Genomic DNA, 24,442 nt, shown 5'->3' on the forward strand with positions numbered 1-24,442 from the left:
ATAATGAAAAAACTGAATAAATGGCATGCGTAGTTGAACAGTAAAAATCTATTCATTGAGATCCCTGTGCTAAAAACTGTGCGATTTTTATTGCCTGAACTGCGCTCGAAGCAACATGATTTTTAACAAAAAGTCTATAAAAGCAGTTTTTATTAAAACCACACTCAGCGGTCCGCGGCTAGCCTAGCTTGCCGTGTCTAATAATGCAGTTAACCTTGTTCCCTATTCTTATACTTCCTAATGTCATATACGTCCGCTAATAGGCTTTCCATCACGAAGTATCTGCGCTCATATTTAGACCCAGGCCATCCGGTGTCCCTCGAGTTTACGCCATTACTGCGACGTACATCGTTTAACCGATTAGACCCGTCCATAATAACTCAATAAGTTATTGTTATTACTTGATTATCTCTACATCGTTTACACTAGCGCGAACTAATTATAACATTTACCTAGTCGGTTTACTGATTTGACTCTTAATCAATATACCTAAATTTCTTTGCGTTCTTTCTCATGGTGTGATGTCAATCGTAGCATTCCCCATACTGTGCCCATTTAATATCACGCGGACCCGCCAGTAGAATGACCAATCAACCAATCACTTATTAACCCAGCAGATACGTACGCCGGACAAAGATGGATAGCTCCAATAGCGTTTTTTCCGTAGTTAGACGAGTACGTAAGCGGTGTACATTGTCCCACGACCGCGTTTCCTTTGTAGCGGGCCGCGCGTCTCATAGCGGAAAACGGACAACTGTCACTACCTTGCTGCAACGACGTCATCCTGCAACAGTCAGACGGCCTGCGCATGCTATGGGAACATGGATGAGATATGGACTTCAGCTTACCCTCACCCAAGTGTGGGCAGATGACCAGCGGTGCGCTCAATGGTATTATATTTGTCGAGGCATTGATCAAATAGCGGAAGATAACTAAGCCAGGCCGAAGCGGATAGTCAATATCGCAAGAAGGATTCTTGGCAGACATACTGAAATCGGAAGTCTCTTTCATTGTTGACAGCAGCCGAGAAATTCGAGTAAAGCAGTGAATCTCAAGAGATTTTGCATCCGCCCATTGTTGTACTGAATTCGTCTTCAAAAATGACAAATAGTCTCAAACCATTTTGTCGATCTGAAAACTATTGAAAAAATAAGAGGACATCCCTTACTTATTTCTAAACGCTCGAGGTCTGCTGATGGTAATTGAATACAGAGCGGCTTTACGATACCGAAACGTGCCGATCCTCAACTGGGCAACTTCACCCGTTGACCGATCACTTGCGAAAGTGCCAGTTCACACGCTTTGTTGGACTGCTGGATACACCTAGCAGCTCTCGAAAGGCTATTGAAGGCTGTCACTGCTGTCACATGGAACGGCTCAAACCGATTCGCGCTGTTAGTTGCATCCGCAGCTGTTGATTGTAGCTGGAGTGTTCGTTGAGTCTGAGAAAGAACGGTAAAAGCCATCACCGGGGAACGCCGTTTTAAGTCGCCATAGCAAGCGGACCCTCTCGTTACTGGATCTGTCTTCTTTTCAAGCGAAAGGTCGGGCATTATTGTTATGCACTCTTGTCTAGGTGAAGCTACTGAAGCTTTAAGCGGTACGCTGCAGGTGAGTTGAGCTCTTCGTATTGTTCTTTGTATCCACTCTGATACTAGCCTTATTCGTTTCCAAGGGTTTGCAAAGGCCGATTGCGTTCGCTAGCCCCGTAGCTGAATTCAACGCCTCCGTCTAAGGGGATATCAAACAAAACTGACAAACACACGGCCTGTTCGTTAAGCGATGACAGCACTCTCTTTTACGCATGACCTCCGTTTATTACATATAACATGCATTAATTTCAACATTTTTCTTAGCAGATAGTGTACATTTAAATAGAATGTTTTCTATCACCTTCTGTGCTAACTGCTTGTATATGGGCGGAGACAGTGACCTTCAGGCCAGCGTTTATTGTCCAGCCGTTATGTGCTCAGCTGATCCTGTATCCTGTATTAAATTTTCTGTTACTTACTGAACTATGCTATAGCATCCGTTATTGTACTATTAAAGAATATAAGGGCACATTTTCCTAAAATGAAGTGAGAGGTCATCTCCAATTAATTCGTTGTCTTGTTGGGGTCCTTGAGACAGTGGCTCCCTGACAGAGAGGGACGGTGTACATCATTCGCCTCGTCTGATTGCCTGGAGCGTATAGTTAGCAAGTATATAGTCTGTAAACTTGCCATTAATATGGGGTCGAGTGAAAACGTGTGATTCTTCGTGACTCCATTTACCAGGTGAAGGCGAGAGCCATAGCGGACACAGCACGGACAAATGAAGACTTAGTACTGACGGAAAGTAAAGAAGGGGTATTACAATCATAAAAGTAAAAAGCATTCGCGGAGCGCTTTACTCCGAAGGAGCGATTAGACCTTTATCTCCTGTCCAGGTGGCTTGTGTCTTCGCCCCCGATCTATTATAAGGAGGCAAACAGGCCATTGCTTTTATTATTACTGTCGTGCATTGGCTGACTGCTGGAAGACTTTTTTTTATTTTTGATATCAACGTTCAGTAATAATAGACATCGTCCAGTATGCCACCCCTCTCCGAGGTCACCCATCGTGAAGCAGCAGAAATTACTCTACTAGCATCGATACAGTTTCACATAGGCCAGCTTGGTTTCGAAGAGTGTTAATAAACAGGTCTATTCGTCGTAACAACAATGATGACCAGTGATGTTTTCTTCAATATGTTAATACGATCGCCTATATATGTGCTTCTTCAGTCCGAAATATTCCTATAAAAGAAGGGCCATTATGATAGTGACAGCAGTAGTTCACATTAATCGACTCATCACGTAACAATTATCGACCTATGACCGTGTCTTCATTGGAGCCATTTACGTGCCTTGGTAGAAATACACTATAGCTACGAATGCGTCAAACGCTACAGTAAGCTATCGTTGAAGCCAACGAAATCAGTCGAAGGGTAATTTTTTCTTATGTTCGTCATCATCCCTAGCCCTCACACCTTTTGGGCCGATTTGACTTGGCGGACACGTTTCTATGTATGAAAGCCTTCTTGGCCGTGTCGCCTTTGACGGCAGGTGCACCTCACGTGCTGCTGCTGCGACTTTTGCTGTCTTTACTGATATTGTTTTATATAATAGGCGCTCGTTTCGACAATTACTAGTAAATTATCTATCAGCATCTCGCGCGATCAACGCAAACTAACACGAAACGTCGTTGTCTATCTAGCAGTTGGCAACTGGCTGGGCGAAATCCTGGTTCTTCGATGTTGTTTTTTTCTTAAAAATGGCGCGGTGATTGGAAACTGCTCGTGAACGAGTTTTAGAACGACCTAACTACGACGATAATTTTTCACTGTTTATCCTGTTCAGAGGTAAAGAACTTGCAACTTTAAGGAGTTCATGGGAGCCAGGCTGCTCTTAAAAAATTTGCGTTCAGTGTAACCAGTTGGTTATTGTGTCTTCAAGGATGTCTTGTAAAAATCAAGCGAAGAACGATAATGTTATAGGAGGCGATCTTGTACCACTGAGAGTTCGGATAACGAAGACCTATTAACCTATTTAAGCCAGATAGGATTATGCGGTCAGCTAAACCTGTGCTAATAATTTGACGTATGAGCGAATGCGGGATACAGACTGGAAGCTCGGAATGGATCGGTTTTAGCACACATCGGAGTTAATTTTTCTCTTATAGAATTTTGACTATTGTTCACAATCTACCTGAGGCCATTTCAATAAGTACAATACCTATACTAGGAGAAGTTTGTGATTCGCCTATACCAAATAAGCTTTAAACATACCGGCTGTATGGTCTTGGGTAAGTCGAACCTCAACTATGAATCCCTTACTAGCAGAATAGTGGCTCTGCCATAGCAAACGAAAGGAGGCGTTTTAACGCCGTTTTGCCTGAAAGGGGTTTTTTTCTTATATATCTGCCACGCTGAGTGCAGCAGCTGTGGATATCCGAGGGCCGTCGTCCACTTTTATTGGTGGAAACGTGGAGGGATTTGGTGCTGGGAGTCGTGGCACCGGCCTAGAGAGCGACGAACTCATTAGGAGTCATGTGCATCTGCTTGGAATGGAGTCCATTGAAAGGGTGATGTGTTCCCAGCTGCCATTAGCATCGATCCCACAGTCAAACGACGTTAATGAATCTGACCGTCTAAGAACTAATCATTCAAGGTACTACAGTCACAGGCAACAAGAGCAGAGAAGCCCTGAACTTCGACGTGAATATAAGGAGACCAGTTTTACGGAACCGGCTATTCCAATGGTATGAAAAGTGAAACGATTTTGGTTGTGAGCTCCAAATCATAAGGAATATAATTTTTTTCTATAAAGAAAAATGCAGCACTTCCTATAGGTCGTTTAGGCCTACCCGTCATTTAGGCAGGGGCACTATCTACAGATAAAGGCAATTTTTCTAATGAAACTTCAACACATACCTGAGCGACATCTTTAGTTACAAGTGGCAATCAGGCACATATGGCATATGATCAAATATGATTTTATGTGCCTGTATATAAAAAAAAAAAAGATCAAGTTTACTTACTTATAGAACTCATAAGATCGGATCAGTTTTTGGGATTGTTTTTTTAAATGTATTTTTTGTTATTTTTTCAAGTAAATACTATTATAAGTTAAAAAAGAAACGTATTATATAGACTGGTTTTAAAACTCATGTTTATTCAATATAACCACGATCTAAACCTAAATTCGCGGCCTAAACCATTAACCAGTTACTTTCAAGATATTCTTTTTCAATTTGCAAATGACTTTATAATCGCACGACATGCGATATAGATAGACTTAGATGTCATTGTTCCTCTCCAATAAAACAACTTTTACGTATAGTTGGATGCAAGTACTCTAAACGACCGAAGTGTATAAATAGTGCAAAGGTTTTGAAAAAACTAACCGTTAGAGCGCAGCTGAACGATTTAATTGGCAACTGACATTTTCTTCCAACATGACCATTGAGCTATGTATTAATGCCTAAGTGTAACAAAAATGGCGCTTTCAGCCTTTCTGATGAAGTTTCGGGCCCTGTAACCCTATTGACCTTAGATTTGCCTACAGAAATTTTTCCTCGAATTCTTTAAAAGCCGCATGGAAAAGGACGATAACGTAAAGCGTAGATTTCGGACAAAAAAGAAAGCTTTTCGTCATGTTCGGGGGTTCATCCAGTGTGGAGAACCTCGATAATAGCCAATGTTTGCTTTAATCTTGAGGCTGCTATTCACCATGATAAGTTCGCTATTTCAAAGAAGATGCTTGAAAGAACTCGTTTTCGTCTGGTACTTGGGCTAGCATGGCTTGTAGGTTAATTTCACTACCTTGCAGAAGGTTGCGCTAGAAGACAAAAAGCCTAGATTTTTTCAGTTCACCTTTAGTTACAAAGAACCGAGAAAAGGAGCTAGACTTTTTTTTAAAGCAGAATAGGACACCAAATTTATTGCTACCATTTTTACCTCTAACTCGGACTATATTATAAAAACAAAAAAGAAATCTCGATTAAAAGCATGCTTGGTGAAACCAGCCAGGTACTTCTGATATGATCAAATCTACAAGAATGCCTTACTCTAAAGGGTTTTTTCTCTTGTTTTTTTTTTTATCTCAGTCCACAACATGTCATGCAGCAGCATCTAGTTACTCGTTAGCAAATACTGGAGTCGACGGGGAAGACGGAGGTGGAGTAAGCAAAAACAAAAATTTCATTATGGACCTCAACATGTACGCCACCCGGAAGACTGTTGCCCAAGGTAAAGTATCCGAGCAAAGACTACAAATGCACGATCATTTGAGCAATTGTATATACTACTACGACAGCAGTTGCGGGGCTATTTACCTGTTTTTTCTTGGCTTTGTTAATAGAGAAAATAATTAATGGTGACACAATATGATATTCAGGTATGATGGACATCGCTCTGTTAGCGGCAAATGCTTCGCAGTTGAAGGCAGTGCTACAGCAAAGTCCCCAATTTGGTCCTCGCCCCCCATGGACCGCTGCTTGCCTCGCGTTCCTTGGTTTGTCAATGACTCTGCAGATGGTGTTGGGTACGTACACCTTACGTACTAACTAAAAGTTAATGCTAAGCAATTATTTCTTAGCTAAGTATCTGGTATAAATAGCCATCACTATGATGGCATTCAACTCCAATTCCTTGGTAATCCGTCAAATTCAAAGCTAGAATTAAATGTAGCAAGGTACTTCAACATACGGTAAAGAACCAGTCAATGTTGTAGGTTGGTTATGCTACATTTCTTGCAATGAAACATATTACTTACTGAATCTCGATGTGTAAATAAGCGACGTCCAAGGTATCTACAGTTGGCAACCTGTTCGAGGCGATAAGTACCCGTGCTAATTATTTTAAATATCAGACACTGGATTGTAGTTCTCAGGAAAGCTTACTACGATTTGGTTATCGTGTGTAATTTTCGATGTTAACACAGGAGGCCTTTTGGTAACGGTTGCCCGGTGGAATCTCAACTGCCCATGGGAGCAGCGTCGAGCCGATCTCGTTAACAATATCATCGTTGTTGCAGTATTCCTTTTAACGATTGTGAATGTCTTGCTAGCCGCTTTTGGACCTGCGGACCTTATGACACCTCATGTGGATCATCGGTACCCTACCCCACCAGATCGCATCAAATTCTCAGATTAGGCACAAAAATCATATATATATATATATATATCTTGCATTGATCCATTTATGAAGATGTTTGCAAAAAGAGGCTGCACGAAAAATATCCTATGTTTAATAAAACACGCACATATGTTACTATTCGATGCACGTGTTCTCTGTGGTTATGAGCTAGCTTTGAGACTCTCACCGAACAGACATTACTGCCATGATTTGACGACTTCTGAAAGCTAAATTAGAGTAAATTTGTTTTGGTGACTTAAACGAATTAGAATGCATAATGTTTATTAAATGCTTCAGAACGTATCAACTGTTTTACAGTGAGTAGGTAGTAAAGAACTCCGTGTTGGTCCACTGGTAACGTATACGCTTACTGAACTCACGACGGTGACCTAGGCTCGAAACCAGGCACAGACACACTTCTCGTATAACAAAAACTCTGCATATATATATCTCGTATGACAAAAATAATGTATTGATTCGGATGTAAGATTCTGGTTTAATAGTGATTTCTTATGGCATTACGCTTGTAAAAATTATTTAAGTATATAATCGATGCGAAGCTTTAGCTAATCGCCCATATTAACAAGAATGTAAATAGGTGTATTTATTTGTTTAATAGTTGGCAAAAAAATCTTGAGCCTGCGGGTGACAGTACAAGACGTCATTAAATCACAACCTATTCCTTGCAAAAAAAACAAGTAGTGAAATTTACAATTGATCATACTCGACTTATTTTCGCCAATACTAAGAATCACGATTTTTTGGCCAGTTTTGCATTTCACTGAAATTTCTAAAAAAAAAAACCTTATTTACAGGTTTGAGAATATTTTGCAGAAACATAACATACTATAATAAATCATGGTAATTGATAATAAGTAATAATAACGAATCCATCGGACCTGAAAAATTTATAATTTTTGAACAAGCTAAGCAAGAATGATCTTTTTTTTTTTCTTATGTTTTTAATACGTTTTCGCGGTACTCTGCTTTACTGATTGATGCATGGCAATAGAATATGATGTTGTCAGCCTGACTGGTTTTGGTGGTCGTTCCAACGATCCATGACTTTCTGGAAAAATTCGAAACAACGAGCTGCATTCATTGTTTCTCTTCAAGCGAACATCTCGTAGAAGTACATTTTTTTGATATTCATGACAAATACTACTATTACCTGAATTTCGAACCTACTCAACGCTGCCACCAAACCTATCTGCAACGACCGTACACCTCCTGTTCAATTCTTGCATTTTCGGTACGTATGTTATAATTCTTCACCACCTTACGCGTGAAATGAATTTTCGTTGAAAAAGTCCTTAGGCTTTAAGTTCAGTCTTCGGTAAAAGCTTGTTCGACTGTAACAACTAGTATAATTGTTATTTTTTATGTTATATATATATTAAAAAACAAAAAAAATAACAATAAGATAATAACAAAAAACTTGACCTACGAATCCCAACCTCTGGTCACTTTTTCGTTGGTTTTCAACAGTAATCTTTGATAAATTTCCACAGCGCTAGCCTTCGAGGTACAAAAACCTGACTACCGAAGCTTTTAAAATTGAGAGATGTTTGAATTAATTGAAGTAAATTTAAAGTTTTTAGAGGGCTGAAGCCCTTATCAGCCAAACTTTGTCTGCTAATGGCGCTCAGTTCAAAATGTGTTCAATTTAGAGGTTCGCTAGATTCATCTATACCACCAACCCAATGTGACAGTTTATCCTGTTAACTTATTTTCACATTTAAGACCGCCTTAGCTTTCATGTGTCATTTGAGCGAGTTGAATTTGTGTTTTTTTATTAGAAAGTCGTCGACAAAACCTACCAGTAGCGAAAAAAATCAGACTTACAAAGACGCAAGATAGTCGTTGCAAAAACAATAATATATAGTAAGGATTATATTACAGCATATTCACTGGAACAAATAACGAAAACATGTACAATGAATTTGTAATAAAAATATATTTACTTTATTTTAATCATTGCTCTAAATTTTTCATGTTTTTTCTTTTATCTTTTTTCGCGCGTTCTTTCGTTCATCCACATCGTTCCCACACAAACCAGTCTTAAAAACAGCCATCATTGTAATTTTTTTTGCCGAAAAAATTGTTTCCCATCCATACTAGAGCAATAGATTTATTACTACGTACGAAATGAAAGGTACTTCCCCGCTTTTGTCTTCGTTCACGAAACTATTCACGGCCAATGATTTGCTGATAATTTTAGCGCTTTACTTCCTATAATAATATTTGTTCTGTGGAACGAATTTCTATTTTTTTAGCATTCAAAGTTATATATTGCCCATTTGTACTGCAATAGCAATTAATATAACGAAAAGCAGTAGGTCTTTCGCAAGATTGGTTTAATCCTTCTCTTAACGCCAATCTTGTCATGATGTCCATAAAGGGAACCCTTGATCGTCAGTCGAAAAATAATTTCTCACAGTAACTCAAAATTTACTTTGGAGGCGTATTTCGCGTGCGCCTTCGTATAATTGACTTTACTTGTATTTCTATATTCTAATGAAATCGTATTTTTTGTCATATCGTCAGTGTATCTGTGTAATATAACATATCATTTACTTAACATTTTAAAATATACGTAACGTTTCTAATGTGCTCACATCTATAACAACAAGTTCCACAACGACCATCTCATGGCTGTAGCGTTCCCGCATCGAAGGCAAACTATACTTGGCGCTTGCACTATCCCTGTTAATGTACAGGAACAAATAACTAATTCGAGTAAATAACACTAATTTCAAATACGAATGGATATAAAAAATGATAACAGTATTAAAGTAGAGTTCGGTTTAGTTTTAATCATAAAAAAGTAATCTGTTCCATTTCTTATCGCGCTGCCCGCCTAAGACATGGTTTATTTTCACAACGTTTTGGTTCTACTCCCCTATTTCTACTGCTTTCATCGGACCGAGATTGCACGACATGCGCTGTTACCAAGATCACATTACCATAATCATTTCTATTCTTATTTATTATATACTTCTATATATGTATGTATTTATGTATACAATAAGAGCAAAAAAATGTTTTACTTTGATCACCCCGAAGGATAGAAAATATCGACAGGGGGGCCAATGGTAAATCTATAAAACAAACAATCGTGGTGGTTTCGTCATTTATACCTTTATCAGATTTTTGCAGACCAATATTGTAGATCGATTGTAAAAGGTTCATCACATTCGCTGATTATCATAGTCTACTCGTTGTCGAGAGGATGCGCTAAGTCTTAGTGATTGATCAGTTAGCGTTAATGTCGTTATCTAGAGATTGATTGCCATGTGCATCATATCCTCGCAAAATATCGCTTTTGAGACGAGACCACCTAACTACGTGGAGTCCCCTATATAAACCGAAAAAGATAGTTGCTGCCCTCTTTGCGCTCGTATCATTTCTAGGCAAAACGCCAACGTTTTTCATTTCATTGCTTTCCTGTGCCATGTGCATCCAAGTTTCCCATGTCCAGACCCGAATATATAGAGACTTTTACATTTAAACACACACTTGTACTTGCACATATCTTACGCTTACGCCCTACACCTGGCCACCATTGCGTTAATCGGTCGGGTCAGTGAGTGTGACATTTCCTCAATGCGCGATACTAATAGTTCGCATAGAGCAGCGAAATCATCCAAAAAGATTTAGCGTAATGGAATGGCCAGGGCAGACCATATCATTAACACGCTTGGATGAATGAATCTCGCAAAAAGCTATGGTCGTTCTTGTCTTTACGACGATTCAATATCACCTCACGTACAAAAATAATTTGGACTATTTAGTAGAAGATCAACAGAATCACGAAGTCACGTGATGTAATTAACGAACAATACCCAACGACAGAAGGAGTAATAGTAAAGAAATAGAAAAGTCACCAGTCTCAAATACTCCAGGTATATATATATATATATATATATATATAAAATTTATCTAGGTCTTCGATCTGATTCGTCAATATGACACCATGATTTCTATCCTTTAATGAGCTTAGTAGTAGCTCGCAGTTACGACAAATCTACATCCATTTTGAAAAATCTATACCTATAAATCTCAACGTATATTTGCTACAGATTAAACCGCCATATTTCGCTTCGCAACTGACCACTTCGTCGCTATACTTCTATAACGCCTTTAACACATTTATGCTTGTTTGCTACAACATGGAAACCCTCCAAGTCTATCTACCTTCTTTCGGCGTTAATATTGGACTTTTTTTGTTTCTATATCGATAGACCGCGTTATATACAATCTCTTATTGTGAGCGAACCCCTACTACTGAAGCCATCTGCCCCCTTATTCTAGCTTTTTTGTGGAAGATGCACTATCGAAACGGCACGATTGTACTGATCAAATTGGCCATTCAGCGATCATTAGCTACCACTTCTTGGCTATAGAAACGTGCTTTCTGCCCTATTCGCTCAGTATTCGTTTCGATGCGCGTGTCACAATACGATTTCGTTTGTCTTTAGGATCTAAGTAACTATTGGCAGCCATATAGTTATCTATGTAAACTATCTTCTCCCTATCAAAGCTGTGATCTAAACTCAATGGTCTGCGCCACTTTGGAATCCATTTCTGGCCTTTGCCATTGATTGATTCAGCGAATTAATGCATTGTGTGCTACGTCTTAACGTTTAAAAGATTCCTGTGGTCAATCATTTCACATTATACCCGTAGTTTCTGCCTTTGCTTCAAGTTTCCTTTAAGCAGAAATAATCCATATTTGAACACTATAGGACAGATTGACATACAGTCGTGTAACAAGTCATAAATCGTGAGAGTTGACGGCCAGTGACGGTCATATTGAGACTAGTGGTATCCACTTGGCGTCACCGTCAGGCTACTCTGGTCTGCAGGTGTTTAGCCTAAGCACGCGCCTTCAGCCTCTTCTTGACATTGGAGTCCTTGAGGGATCCTAATTTAGCATCGTCCTTGGCAACGATGGGCGATGGGGGACCCTGACCCTGATCAGCCTCGGGAAGAGACTTGTCAACAATAGAAGCTGACTTGGCGCCCTTAACTGTGAGAATGTCGTATGAAGAGAAAACGGTTCTTAGTAGCAGAATACGCTCGACACATTTTATAGATTCATAGTATAATTAATCATATTATTCATAATAGAAAAACAATTATTTATGAAAACGTCTAAATATATAAAATTTACGCTAAGAACAATTGAAACTAATGTTTTATAGAGAATAACAGTTTTAAGAAATTTTTAGGATAACCGCGGTCGATTTTGATACCGACAAAATCGAACCAGCTAGATTAAAAAACCATCATTCCGTACGTAATGATCATGTTAACATTCTTTACGATTACGAAGCGCTTAAATTATTTTTTTTTAGATTATATATCACCACGCATTCTACATATCGCTATAATGCCGTATAATTTCTCCGAAAATTGCTAATTCTTTAATCAAGATGGAAGAACTTATTTCTATGCTAATGTGCACGATCGCTTAAAAACAACAAGAATTAAAAAGTGCAATCTGAGGCTCAATTCTCTTTGCACTAACTATCGCATCGTTTTTGACTAAAAATCTTGCTATTTTTTTCACTACCTACTTTTTCCTTCCTTGCCATTTTTTCCCTTGGAAAACTTTTGCGTGGCCGCCCTATAAGCGCGAATACGGCCAATATGGAAGGAAAGAAAGGCGAACACCATGTACAGTTGGGTCGCACCGATTAACGAAAGGCCGGCGACCCGCAGGGTGAACATCGATGCAGGAAGACCGGACCTGAAGACGAGGAAAGATAACGAAGTGATCACCAGCCGTGCGGCGATAAACACAAGATTCCATACAGAGAATCTGCAAAGATAGGAAGGACAGAACGCCGCTAAAAAGATATTAACTAGATGACCTATTAGACGTACTCATTTGACACAGCAGACACAGGTCGGAATTGAAACTCGACATTGCTTACTCATTTTATATTGCTCTATGAAGAAAGGGGGTACTGCTTAATAGTAAGGAGCATTAATCAATGATGACCGACTATTAGTGCAGAGAGATATACGGACGACGATGCGATCGATGTATGCATATAAATTCGTAGAAATCGCTATGAATCCTGCATAATCCTTCCAATGTTTAAATCTCTTTCAATAATTACAGTTTTCCCGAGGTAGAATGACCGTAGAAGTACGCCAGACGCGCAACATGGAACAACGTTTGCTCAAGGTAGTGGACAAAGGTGAGAACAAGGCCGACTCGCCATAAGTTCAGTCCATAAGCCAGAAGAAACAGAACGACGTGGGCTGTCGCAACACTGATTCGTCCGACGTACTCCTCCCTAGGATGAATGAGAAGACGACAAAAAATCTGTAATGTACCACGGATATGTCTATTTTGGAGAACTCTATTAACGAAGGTAATAATACTGAACTGCTTAATGTTGTTATGAGTTGTTTCTGAGGTACCACCTAAGCAAAAACACAGTCGAACTGCTAGAAATGTCATTCTTGGCGATCGCATCTATTCAATACAACCACCATCCGCTGCGATCGATTCACTGCTCATCTTCAAAATATACTGCCTTTGATTTGCAAGTGATTTTTAAAAGGTAATCCTGTGATATTGGTATACGTAACCTCGTTGAAGAGTTGCTCAAATAAGGTGCACATGTAAGAGAATTCTAGGAAATAGATTTGGGGTGACAACAGGCCACAAGAGTCTTTTAAATCATATTGATGAATTCAAGCCCTTTAAATCTGAACTCTGTGAAGGATCTCCTGGTTTTCCTGATAAAAAAATTTTCCTCCTATTTTTTTTTGAAGAGGACTGGCAATAACGTTGATCGTTGACTTCGAGCTACAATGAAAGAAATTAATCTAGGTGGGGATCTATCTGGCATGAAAACATTGTTGGGTCTTTCAGAATGCCATGTTTCGCTATGATAAGCTTGTAGTGTTGTTACAAAAGACAGTCCGATGAACAGATGCCCATTATGATAAATATTCCGGAAAAGGTTGTCTGGATTCGAATACTCTGTCATGTATATTCAGAAAACCCAAAAAAATACGTACAGGCGAGAATAAGTAAATACGCAATTGTGTAAGACAGACTTACGATTGAGAAAACTAAAAGCTTATGCTTTTTATTTCACACTCTACGTCAAAAACATATGTCGACTTCTTTTAGCCCTATGCTATACTGTACCTTATGGCCAGCAAATGAAACTGACATGGCAACCTGGATGCTTACCGTTTGACTCGTTCGAAGTACAGCTCCGCGTACATATGCAGCCAATAAGCAATCTGTGCAATGAAAAAGAGCTTCTCAGTGAAAAGCATGCGGTTGTGAGGCTCTCCTGGAAATCCAGCCCATAACGAGGACAGCGGTAGCAGGCCGTCGTTGTTCAGAATGCTTCCAGCCCACAATGTCGATAGAGCGTAGAACGTAGCCAGCTGACCCGACGCATTAAATTTGGCATGCTTTGCTTTTGACAAGTGTACCTTTCGGTTGAGCTTCTACAAAAATACGACAAAAAAGGCGAATAAAACAGAAAATGACAAAACCAAACGAAGAGATCGGGGAATTTGACATGGTTAAGAAATGTTTCCTTAACAAAATGATTCAAAGATCCCCGTACATGTGACATGTAGTAATGCAATGTGCGTAATTATATAATAATAATGATCCTCATATTTAGGTCCTTAAAAATGCATATATTTATTTACTATATTTTTGGCTACTTACGTCTAAAACGTACTCCTGCAGAACTGCATGTAATACAATCATAATCAGGGTTGTAAAAAAGATTAAACAAAGATCCCGAATTCCAGACGAGTAGAAAACCTGGGATGCGTGCACTGAAGTTGTGTTAACAGAAGATAAAACAAAGGGATTAATTACTGCGTTTTCATCTGAGCTTCATTATCTCGTATTATTTCTGGCGTATCGAAGCTGACAGTCACATCTATCTCAGCCGGTCTGGTGCTAAGCCGTCGTTTTTTTTAAACGAGTTCGGTAATACATTTGTCTTCGACCAAACACTACAAAGCAAGTATACAGTTGTAGGCCAGAAGTTAAACAGAAATCCGCTAGGTGATGTTGTTTGACAGAGAGCACTACCCACTTATTAGTGAATCCTCTCTTAAGGCTCATTCGCTGATACCCTTAATCTTTACTTCGCTGTATGACAGACTAACCTGCCACGATCTTCAAGTCGACAAGATGCGTCTGGCTTTATCTACTCACGATTAAAAACAAAAATGTCAGCCTAGTTACCATGCTTGAGTTTTTGTTAGGTGAACCTGAGCTATCTCAGATGCCTAATCTGACTCCTGATACTTACATTCGGTAATATTATGCTGAAGAGTAACGAAGGGCGCGGCGTAAGGTTGGGTCACCTGTCCCAAAAAGGAAGCTCCGTACAATTAAATTAAATAAATTAACTATAGTAATAATTAATTATAGTAACGATTGCCTTCTTAATTGGCCTTAATAAATTAAACTGTAAATACTCGAGAGCATGTGCAAGAAGATGGAAAAGAACAGTTTCTTCACACATAGGAACCACTATACAAGGCACACAAATTTTATGTACAGTTCATACCAATTTTCCACCACAAAAAGCTCCGTTATTCTCCCGTTACTCACGTTAACGAAAAAGCCAATGACGAACACCATGGCCACACACGACACGATGTCAGCATGATTTTGAATTATGAACTCGTTCGAAAAGATCGGAGGCGACTTCGTTGAACTCTTTTTGCCCTTGATCGCCATGATACTGACAGCAAGATTCTGCAAACAAAATAATGCAATTATATAGTGTTGAGGTTTATATAATATATATATATATTTAAATAATCATGTTAAAAATAACATCTATTGAACAAGCACCCCATCAGGACTAGCACCTGTAACAGCCAATAATAAACGATGTTTGTTTCGTGACCTACACATTGTATATAAACGTGATATTTAAATAGTTACTATGTGACGAAAATTACCGATAAATTAATGTTTACGTACATAGAAAGAATGGATCGTATCTTCAGCGAATTCACATTATTTTCATTAACGTTTAACTATTTCCGATACTGATCTGCTTCCGTGTGCTACAACAGAACTAGCGATACACGCATAATAATTTTATCAGTAACTGCGTGTTTTTGTCACATGTATTGCAGTTATTTCCCCGACCGCAGTTGTTCTTTCTACGTAGTTGTATACATTACTATATTAACCAATGGAAGCGTTATCTCACCAATCCGTGCAGTAGGAAAACAGTAACAATGTTTATCGATAGCACAGAACTTTAGCAATCTACCTCGAAGAAAATACGAAATCGCTATTGGTTTCTTGCCGGAATTGCTCGAAAGTGATGAACTTCTTCTAAGCGGAACGCTGGCGCATACCTATAGATTGTTCCAAATTTTATATTTACTTCTTTCGTTGCGTCGTAGCGAAAATTACGACTTTGTTTCAGCCAAAAGAAATTACATGCGTAGGGCATCTTAACGTTGCATATATGATGATATCTGATTGAGTGAGTGGACTTTACAAACTTACGCGACTACTATAGTGTTTCAAGTTGCGCCTCTAATTACCGAATCTTGATTATTTTGTACTTTATACTCTAGCAATTATTGGTCTATTATACTTCTTATTTTCTGCCACTTGAAGAACTCCGCTAATTGACAATATTTAATTAGTCCCCACACTTAACTTGGAAAAGAAAGTCAAGAAGATAAGCGAACTGCTGCGGATTATTACGCAATGGGTAGTTTCGGTATCTCCTCAATATTCAAAGATAGTATATTCGATATTAACCCGTTATAATAGGTGCCAATCGCACTACTTCTGGTCGATTAGTCCCGTAAGTTAACGAGTTATCCAATTCAATCCAGACATGAATGAAAGTAGTCTGTAATAAAATAATAGAATTTGCAGAAGCTAACCGGAATAACTATTTCAGGTAGCCAGTATACGTATTTTTATTAGCTGGCAAAAAACTTTATCGTGATTCTCATATTTACAGCTCGGCTCTATCGTACCCTCATATATATCCAGTGTCGATCAATGCCTATAGAATACTGTTACCATAATATGCTAAGGGATGCTTCAACATTTTCAGTCGATTCCTCAAAAGTGATAAACCCGATACTGCGTATGCTCACTTCTATGCACAGTTATCGTAGAGTCAAAGTATTAAAATATTACTCAGAAAAAACCACCCTCACTATAGTTCGATCACTACCTTCAGCTGGTACATGATCTCGGCCAATAAGCTTCCCGGCGATGGCGTAGTGCATAATATGTCCGCCTGCTAAACTTGAGGATGCTGGTCTGGGTTCGAATTTTAGCACGAACATATTTCGTTTTGACCTCGGAATCGGCTATTGATGAATGCCTGACGGCAGTGCTGGGTGTAAAACTCAAAACATTTAACTAATGCGCTAGGCTAAATTTTGATAAACAGGTGAGTACTAATTCAACCAATATCACAACCAGTTCATCGAATACGTTTCACGCAAATACCATTTCTTGTGTATAATACGTATGAAATTATATTAGGTAACACGTAGGTCGAGGATCGGTTTTTTTTTTTTTGAAGAAAAAAATAAACGTGGCTATAAGCACAAATCTATGGAGGTCGCAGTTTCCGCAATGAATTGTGTTTCTATCCGGCCGTATGTGGTCTGAAGCCTGGACAGTGCCGGCCAGCAGGTGATTTTGACCGGAGAACGAAGCTTATGGGCCACGCATCAGCCACAGATAGCCAAAAACTGGCTATTAGAAATCGACAAGGAGTCACGAATACGCCTTTGAGTAATACGGTCGATTCAGCATACACATACAACAGTAACCTGTGAGCTCTTAGAATGGTATCACCAAACCCTATCATCATTTGCCCATCAGAAATAAGATAGAACACGACGGCAACAGTAGTATATTGGGATAAGCAAAATACGATCTATATCCTGTCTAATGTTAACACTGAACAAGCAGAAAGTCGTACGGGCAACGTCATATTACATATGAGTGCGTAAGAATGAAATAATTTTGGGGGTTGCCGTTCGGCCGCGTTCTCAAGCAACGGAACCATTCTTTTTTTTTTTACCAGTAATCCTGTTTTTTTCCGCTTTTTAAATAGGGCTTCCTAATGATAATTTGTAACTACTTTGATAACGAAAGTCGTTCTCCTCCGTTCTGTTACTGCTTGGACGGATGTATTGAACTTGTTCCAATCAATAACAAGAGCACACACCCACGCAGTCTCTGATGCAGGAAGTGCAATACTTCGACAAGCCACTTCGTCGCCTTCGTCTATGGCCCGTTGGCTAATCCAGCCAAAAGGCTTATGGTGGTTGAACCATTCAATCCACGCTGGCAGAAGCGAGCGCCACCCAATCGGTCGGTCGGTTGGTTCTCGGTGAAATTGGTAAATGCCGCCCCTGCAAGCGATACAATGGGTAGGCATATAGGCTCGGTAAATGGCGGCCCATGAGATGGGGAGATGCAGATCGAAGGGATACAGCCTTAATGTCGTCGATTCGAACGAGCTGTCAGCACTTAGTTAAGAACGGTCTCAAAGCTGAGTAAACGGTGTCACTGCAAAAACAGATCGCGTACTAAATAATTCGGGCTGACCGAATCGATGAATAAATTCAATTTTTGGACACCAACTAATTCGCTGTTGTCTTTTTATGAAATTGCACAAACTTCATAGGTCTGTCTCAGTTGGCTCATTCCGTTATGCTTCTGTCTAATCGAATTTACGACGTTATCGAGCCTCACCACAGATTATAAGGCACAGAACAAGCAGTACGCACTATTCAGTGATGTGGACACGTATTACCTGCTGAAACACACGACCGTCAACAGATTCTACAGTTCAATCATTGAATTAGTTTTCTTCTACCCGATTTTTTTTATATTCGTTGGTGTCTAGCTTAGGCCTTTGCTCCACCCCATTATACCAGGGCACTTTTGACTTTAACAGTAATGAACAGTTCGTTATCTATTAGCTGTCACAGTGATGTGAAACAACTTGCCGTTCCGAATCGCCTGTTTGAGCGACTTGCCTTATCCGAGCCATCGACAATAGAACTGTCGTCGTTCTTTGTATATATGCCGGAAGAAAAAAACCCAAACGTATACATCGCTTCCTTCAATCGGTCAGCAGGCACGATACCTCTTCACGATAAACAACACTGAACTTAGCTTAGAATTACATGGTCTGCCTCGTATTGTTAGGTTCTCTCGCCCTGTTTTTTTCATTCAATTCTGGCTTTGGCTTTCGTCTGACAGTCGGTAAACGGTCCTCAACGAAGGCACTTCAATCCTGAGGGCATTACAGCCCGCGCCAAATTTGACTACCGTATGGGTGCTTGCAAGAATGATGGAAGAAAAACGCAAAGAGATAAACTATTCCAACAGACCATCATAATTATCAAAGCAGTAATATGAAATCAATGAGTTCTTCGTACGTTTCAAAACCTGGTGTTTACTCACGTACCTCTTCGTACCGACACGTACGCAAGAGTTCCGTACTTTGCTGCTGCTATTGCTGTTACTACTGCTGGCTCCAGTGGTTCTTTGTAGCCGTGCGTTCAACTGTCCTGCGTTGGCCGTTCGCTCGCCGCTCCGTGGCCAGCTCGGCGACGGTTCGCCGTCTGGGTATCTGTCTATACGCCTGGCTATCGCTCGCTGAATTTGCCTATAAGTTGATTTGGCTTTCTTTAGATCGGTGTTACCCCGACCTAACTTTAGCAGGGCACCGTAATAACAACTTCTGCCACTGCTTCCGTTGTTGTCACGATGTTGATCGGAATGTGTACAGCTGTCGCCGCTTTCAGGGCCGCCGTCTTCACCGTTAGCGATGTCCGCACCGACTGGCAGCGCCAGTTGGTTTTTGTGACTAGCACCACTACAGACACCGTTGTTTCTTACTACCGTCGAGCGGAACGAGCAGTCAAAGCGCCCCAGCCAAGGAACCGCCGTTGATTTCACCACTGATGTTGTTACCGCTGCTGCTGTTATTTCTGTTCGGGAGGATAGACCCGCCGCTACTCCACTGGATGACAGGCGCCAAATTAGCCGCCACGTAAGCTGCCGTTGTCGACAGGTAGATCCACGAACATAGCCAGTATCGCTGTTTAGACACACACGCATATACACCAATAGACCAACAAGTATGTATAAACAGACATAAGTAGCAGACGACGAATACCCTCGCACTCAAATGCGACGTCTGCTATGGCTGCAAAGCCCGCGAAAAGCTGATGATACAGCTGCAAAAAAAAAAGATCAATTGTTGCTGTAGAATGCTGAATGTAGGTTTAGGCAAGGATAGCACAAATGCCAGGAACAATAGGTTTAGACACAGATGCATAGCATGGGATAATATATGTGGTCGTACCAACAGTTCAATACGTTAAATGCAAACGAAACATGCAGTGGAATAGAGTAAAGAAGAGTGCAGCAACAGGAAGACCAAAACGGTAAGCGCCTAGAAAAAAAAACCTAGAACCACTGCTGAGTAGATACTAGAGACAGCTAGGAGTACGTACAGGGTGTAGGATAAGGATAACTTGTTTAAACGATACAGCTGACAATGAAAGATGTGACCAAACTTTGATTTATATGTGATGTTTCGGAGTACTGTTCAGTGGCTGTTTTTTCTTTGACGATTGGATCCATTTGTTCGTCTATTCAACAATTAGAACGTCTAGAACAATTAGAAGGGCAGTGCGGGAAGCAAACAATATCGATCGAGAAAGCCACTAGTTCGGCGCTCGCAATAAAACACAGATATTCTCAGCGAGGAGCATTTTTCTAATGTAAGGTATTGAGTAATCCTTTCAGTTACTAAGCATACATAATCGGGATAAACCTGTTTCGCATGAAACTTAGCCTCGTCGCTTGGGCTTGTTTGCGCCGAGACTACTACCCACCACTAGGGCGAAAAGTTTGTCCCAGCTAATGGAAAAAACTGCAAGCGTAAGAAATCCGTGTGAAATGTGCATCCTTCTGCGTTCAGCAGCTACTGGCATGCCAAATCTAGATTACTCTTTATATTTTTAACTACCAGAGGAACTGGTCCTACTTTCCACGCACTACTCACGTTAAATTTTGTGCTGAGAACCCGATTATGGTAATGCTTCATTGTGACTGAAAAACACGAGAAAAAAATTGACTATACAAAGGGCTGTCGCGTCTAGGTGTACCGTGAAAAAGAAAAGATTTTCAGAAAGCGCGAATTGGAGGGATGTGAGAAACTAGTGATATTTGACGCGCGACTAAGGTTTGATGAAAAGTATGTTGGTTTCTAAATTAAATTTCTATGTAGTAACATTGACGTACTAAACGTGTTTTGTGATCTTGTTTAATAGATACAGTGCAAGCTTTTACTTATTACCCTTTATACTGAGGTTAAACGATTACGGTGTGGAAATGACACAATTCTGGAGCTGCCTCTGCCGCTCGGTTCGATAAGTTTCCCCTTGCACATGACGGGTCTGTCTTTGATAGTGATGGTCCCATTTTTCAAGCTGATATACTGAATCTCCGACTTCGTCCGTACAAGGGTTTCATTATTAAGGTCAACAGCTCATTGTCCAATACGAGACCCTCGACTAGTGGATACCCTCAAGGGACGGTATTATGCATTAAGCTTTTTATGCGACCCAGGGTCCCCATAAATATGTGCCAAGATATCAGATGCTTGTATTTGCTGAAAATATTCCGAATTTGTTACTCCAATGGAAACAACAAAAAACCATGTTAATACGCAAAGCTCCTTCAATGATTGGGTTAGGCTAGCTGATGGTGTGCTATTTGTATAATTAACCCGTAAATATGTGTCAATAATTATCGTTTTTGCTTACTGCTTTTTGTTTTTTTGACGAAGATCAATATATTGAGTAGGATTTAAAAGTTCTTTCAGTGCCAGTTACCATAAATTTATCAAGATCATGAAATGTCATTCTACTTCAGCTTCTAAATATTTGTATGCAATGTGGCAACAAGATGGCATTTTCTACATCTTATTTATTTCATATCGTTTGTGCTGCCAGGACACCGTCCACGCAACTCAGAATACTTCCTCCACTTAGGTGAGGGTTCAATGCCCAAGATCCTACAAGTTGCTAAATCTGCAGCGAGACCCTATAGCTAAGCAACTAATACAGAGCAACTCGATTGAGGGCATGTCCGCCATACTACAAAGCACGATCTGCGCTTACCGTTATTACAACTCCTAACTTAAGCAATGTTCATATCATCTGAGCAATACGTATCTTAGCTAGAATGGTGTGTTGTCACACGCAGCCTAGACTAGATGAACTATTAGATCCACAAGATCATGCTCCTGCATTACCATCCCTTCAGATTACCCTAATGTAGCTATTTGGCTTGAACGTATCGCCATCCGAAGTTGGCACTCGCAGCTTTTTGCGTCCATTTGGATACTAGCCTTATTGTGGGTTAACTCTGCCGGAGTCGAATCGGACAGTCATATTTGTGAACTAAACCAGCAAGGAAAGAGGCCTCAGCGTCATTGGGCCATGGAAGCAAATAGATGTCAGTTATAAATGCGATGGGTATATGAGGTTCGGACGACTAAAAAGGCAGTGACCGATACTCGAGTAGAGAGGAACAGCCAGCTGAAATGAAGAGTTATTTGTCGACAGGGTGCTATGAGAAAAACGCTTATGTGTATATACATATGGCTGTCGAGATGTTATATGGCGGGCGGGCGGGCGGGCGGGCGGGCGACATCTAAAACAGTTGATTTGCCCTTTGTCAAGGCAACGTTTGCAAGGTAATCGGATAGGCTTGTCTACACAATCAAGTCTACAATTTACAGGCAAGGTGGTATAAAGCGATCCAAACCGAACGAAAAGTTACGATGAAAGAGGTACGTGCTGCTGAAGAATAACAGATGTTTTATGTTAACTGGAAGATCCTCGTAGAAGTCCCTTCTGCTAAATTCTATACTCCAAAAATGCATATAGAATTAACAGGTCTTATGTCGGAGCTTCGAGAAGTACGAACGGGGTGTACTCTGATTTGAAACGTAACATACAGTTTGTGGGATTCGAAACAGGCAGCACTACATAACAGGGGTTAGAACATTGCTTTGAACTCTTGACGCACTTAGTGCCAAGGAGTAGTTGATTCCTGTTACGTGTTGTATTTGATGATGACTCAAACTTGATAAAACTGAAAAGTATTAGCATCTTCTTTGGAACAAAGCTAGAACTCTCTAGTGCAACGAAATAATGCAGATACAGGTCTTAATAGCAAGGGGCTCCGCTCGCTTAAATACAATGATCGGGCTTTTCATATCTTGAAATGGATAACCGGCCCCGCCAATAATAAGTGCATGACAAAATTAGAGTCACACAATGCAAACTTCATTAAATATTTAGTTCTAAAGTCTGGTAATAATTTCTAGTGCTTTTGATTATTCCTAAATTAGTTAGAATATATAATGATATGTTCGGCACAAAATCTCTGGACCTTTATGGGGCTGTTAATTGGCATAACAAAAATTGCATAGGTTCTGCATATTCATCTTAGGTTGTCGTGTATAGCTAACGTAACAATGTGTCCAAAGGGATGCGCATCAACCACTTAGATCACACCGTCCCAGATTCGCTAGCATAAGACAAATGCGGGTTAAATTAACATTAGTATCTTCATCAAAACGCTCATCTTGATTTTGTTTTCTTAAGCTTTGCCTAGGTAGGAGATGGTGGCAGAGATGGAGCAACTATTGTTATTACGAAGGTGAAAAAAACAAGCGAGATTTGAGCTTCGGGGGCACCCCAGGGAAGCCTTGAAGATTTTCCAGCGAAGACTGGCGAATACAGCAAAAAAACAGTTTAAATGACTTTTAATTTTGCTCAGCCGAGTTGAGTCCGACAAACGGTTTTCGTCCAGAGGATAGAAGGATTTACAAGGGATCCAGTTGATTCTGTCGGAAACTGCAGCGAAGTGTATTGCAAAAATCTAAAAAATCCTAATGGCTGCGCGCAATCCAAGAACAGCACTACTTGCGCTAGGCTATGTATCAACAATGACTGTTCGCTCTACGATGCACTCTGAGGACCACGGACTATGGTTTCAGCGCTAGCTAACCTCTGCCCACTTTATTGTACTATTAAATGAGGTCGAGTAATTTCCAAGGTCTTTTTCTATGCCCACCAGTGACAAGGAGATTGATTTCGAAGTGTTTTTCATTTTCCTAGATATGATTGTCTCTTAGGGTCCTGAACGGGGTGCCGCTTATATCGCAGCCTGCCAAGCGTTCGTTGTGAGTCCAAAGGAAAAAGATGGATCTTCTCGATGGTGAAGCAAGACTGACGTCAAACCGAAACAGTTGTGGTACCCCTTCAATAAAACTTACATATTTACTTGCGGCAATCGTACTATAATATTTTACGTATTGTTTAAGTGACCTAAATATTTAATGCTTACATGCGCTATTGCCACTTGCGTGCACTAGATGCACTTCCGTGCTGAAAAGGGCCACTCAATGTGTGGCCCTTTTCAGCACGAAAGCGTTCGTTACAGACCTATCTCCATTTCGTTTTTTATTTGCTTTTATTATTAATCCTTATATAACCCATGAGAAGAGATTTTACAAGGACTAGCTATAGGAAAAGGCATAATATGCGAGCATGATGTTACTGACACCCACAGTCTGCAGCATAGGCCATTGTTTAGACTAACCCAATTTTAAAGCAATATGTTAATGAAAACTTAGGCCAGATGAGCAAATGAAGAAACCATAAGTCATTACATATT

The 24,442-nt window shown here is 40.1% G+C and overlaps 3 protein-coding genes across 9 annotated transcripts in view; 2 read left to right on the top strand and 1 right to left on the bottom strand.

The window, feature by feature from the left end:
* Positions 1 to 894: 894 nt before the first annotated feature.
* LOC111250198 (ninjurin-2-like) lies at positions 895 to 6,800 on the top strand. 2 transcript variants are annotated; one of them, XM_022805052.2, is made up of 4 exons: positions 895 to 1,611; positions 5,628 to 5,769; positions 5,918 to 6,064; positions 6,464 to 6,800. In XM_022805052.2, exons 1-4 carry the CDS (start codon positions 1,561 to 1,563, stop codon positions 6,673 to 6,675), a joined length of 552 nt encoding a protein of 183 aa, XP_022660787.1. In that variant the 5' UTR covers positions 895 to 1,560; the 3' UTR covers positions 6,676 to 6,800. The 2 variants fall into 2 exon arrangements, with proteins under 2 accessions (XP_022660787.1, XP_022660786.1); XM_022805051.2 differs by lacking the exon at positions 895 to 1,611 and adding an exon at positions 1,661 to 4,280.
* Positions 6,801 to 8,595: 1,795 nt separating this feature from the next.
* Positions 8,596 to 19,720, bottom strand: TRAM (translocating chain-associated membrane protein 1). 3 transcript variants are annotated; one of them, XM_022803515.2, is made up of 8 exons: positions 19,146 to 19,720; positions 15,278 to 15,424; positions 14,973 to 15,027; positions 14,375 to 14,487; positions 13,880 to 14,145; positions 12,789 to 12,968; positions 12,240 to 12,484; positions 8,596 to 11,689 (listed from the first exon to the last, which is right to left on the bottom strand). In XM_022803515.2, exons 2-8 carry the CDS (start codon positions 15,404 to 15,406, stop codon positions 11,535 to 11,537), a joined length of 1,143 nt encoding a protein of 380 aa, XP_022659250.1. In that variant the 5' UTR covers positions 15,407 to 15,424; positions 19,146 to 19,720; the 3' UTR covers positions 8,596 to 11,534. The 3 variants fall into 3 exon arrangements, with proteins under 3 accessions (XP_022659250.1, XP_086842989.1, XP_022659247.1); XM_086986863.1 differs by lacking the exon at positions 19,146 to 19,720 and adding an exon at positions 18,682 to 18,700; XM_022803512.2 differs by lacking the exon at positions 19,146 to 19,720 and adding an exon at positions 17,895 to 18,560 and having other exon boundaries at positions 12,240 to 12,412.
* Positions 19,721 to 19,869: 149 nt separating this feature from the next.
* LOC111249862 (uncharacterized) overlaps positions 19,870 to 24,442 on the top strand; it is a 31,698-nt gene continuing 27,125 nt past the window's right edge. Inside the window, exon 1 of one of the 4 annotated variants that reach the window (XR_015326265.1) lies at positions 19,870 to 20,130. The gene's annotated coding sequence lies outside the window, so the exon portion shown is untranslated. The other 3 variants (XR_015326264.1, XR_015326262.1, XR_015326261.1) reach the window with 3 other exon arrangements.

The sequence above is a fragment of the Varroa destructor genome, unplaced genomic scaffold (assembly GCF_002443255.2).
Source record: "Varroa destructor unplaced genomic scaffold, Vdes_3.0 BEIS01000004.1, whole genome shotgun sequence".
Lineage (NCBI taxonomy): Eukaryota > Metazoa > Arthropoda > Arachnida > Mesostigmata > Varroidae > Varroa > Varroa destructor.

Excerpts from the sequence above, each read along its gene's own strand:
- TRAM (XM_022803512.2), bottom strand. The coding sequence starts at position 18,107 with ATGCCTACCCATTGTATCGCTTGCAGGGGCGGCATTTACCAATTTCAC. Across the intron at positions 12,969-13,879 it reads TACTTCGAACGAGTCAAACG|GGAGGAGTACGTCGGACGAA; the intron begins GTAAGCATCCAG and ends CATTCATCCTAG. Across the intron at positions 11,690-12,239 it reads AAATGGCAAGGAAGGAAAAA|TTAAGGGCGCCAAGTCAGCT; the intron begins GTAGGTAGTGAA and ends ACATTCTCACAG.
- LOC111250198 (XM_022805051.2), top strand. The coding sequence starts at position 4,086 with ATGGAGTCCATTGAAAGGGTGATGTGTTCCCAGCTGCCATTAGCATCG. Across the intron at positions 4,281-5,627 it reads CGGAACCGGCTATTCCAATG|TCCACAACATGTCATGCAGC; the intron begins GTATGAAAAGTG and ends TTTTTATCTCAG. Across the intron at positions 5,770-5,917 it reads CCGGAAGACTGTTGCCCAAG|GTATGATGGACATCGCTCTG; the intron begins GTAAAGTATCCG and ends TATGATATTCAG.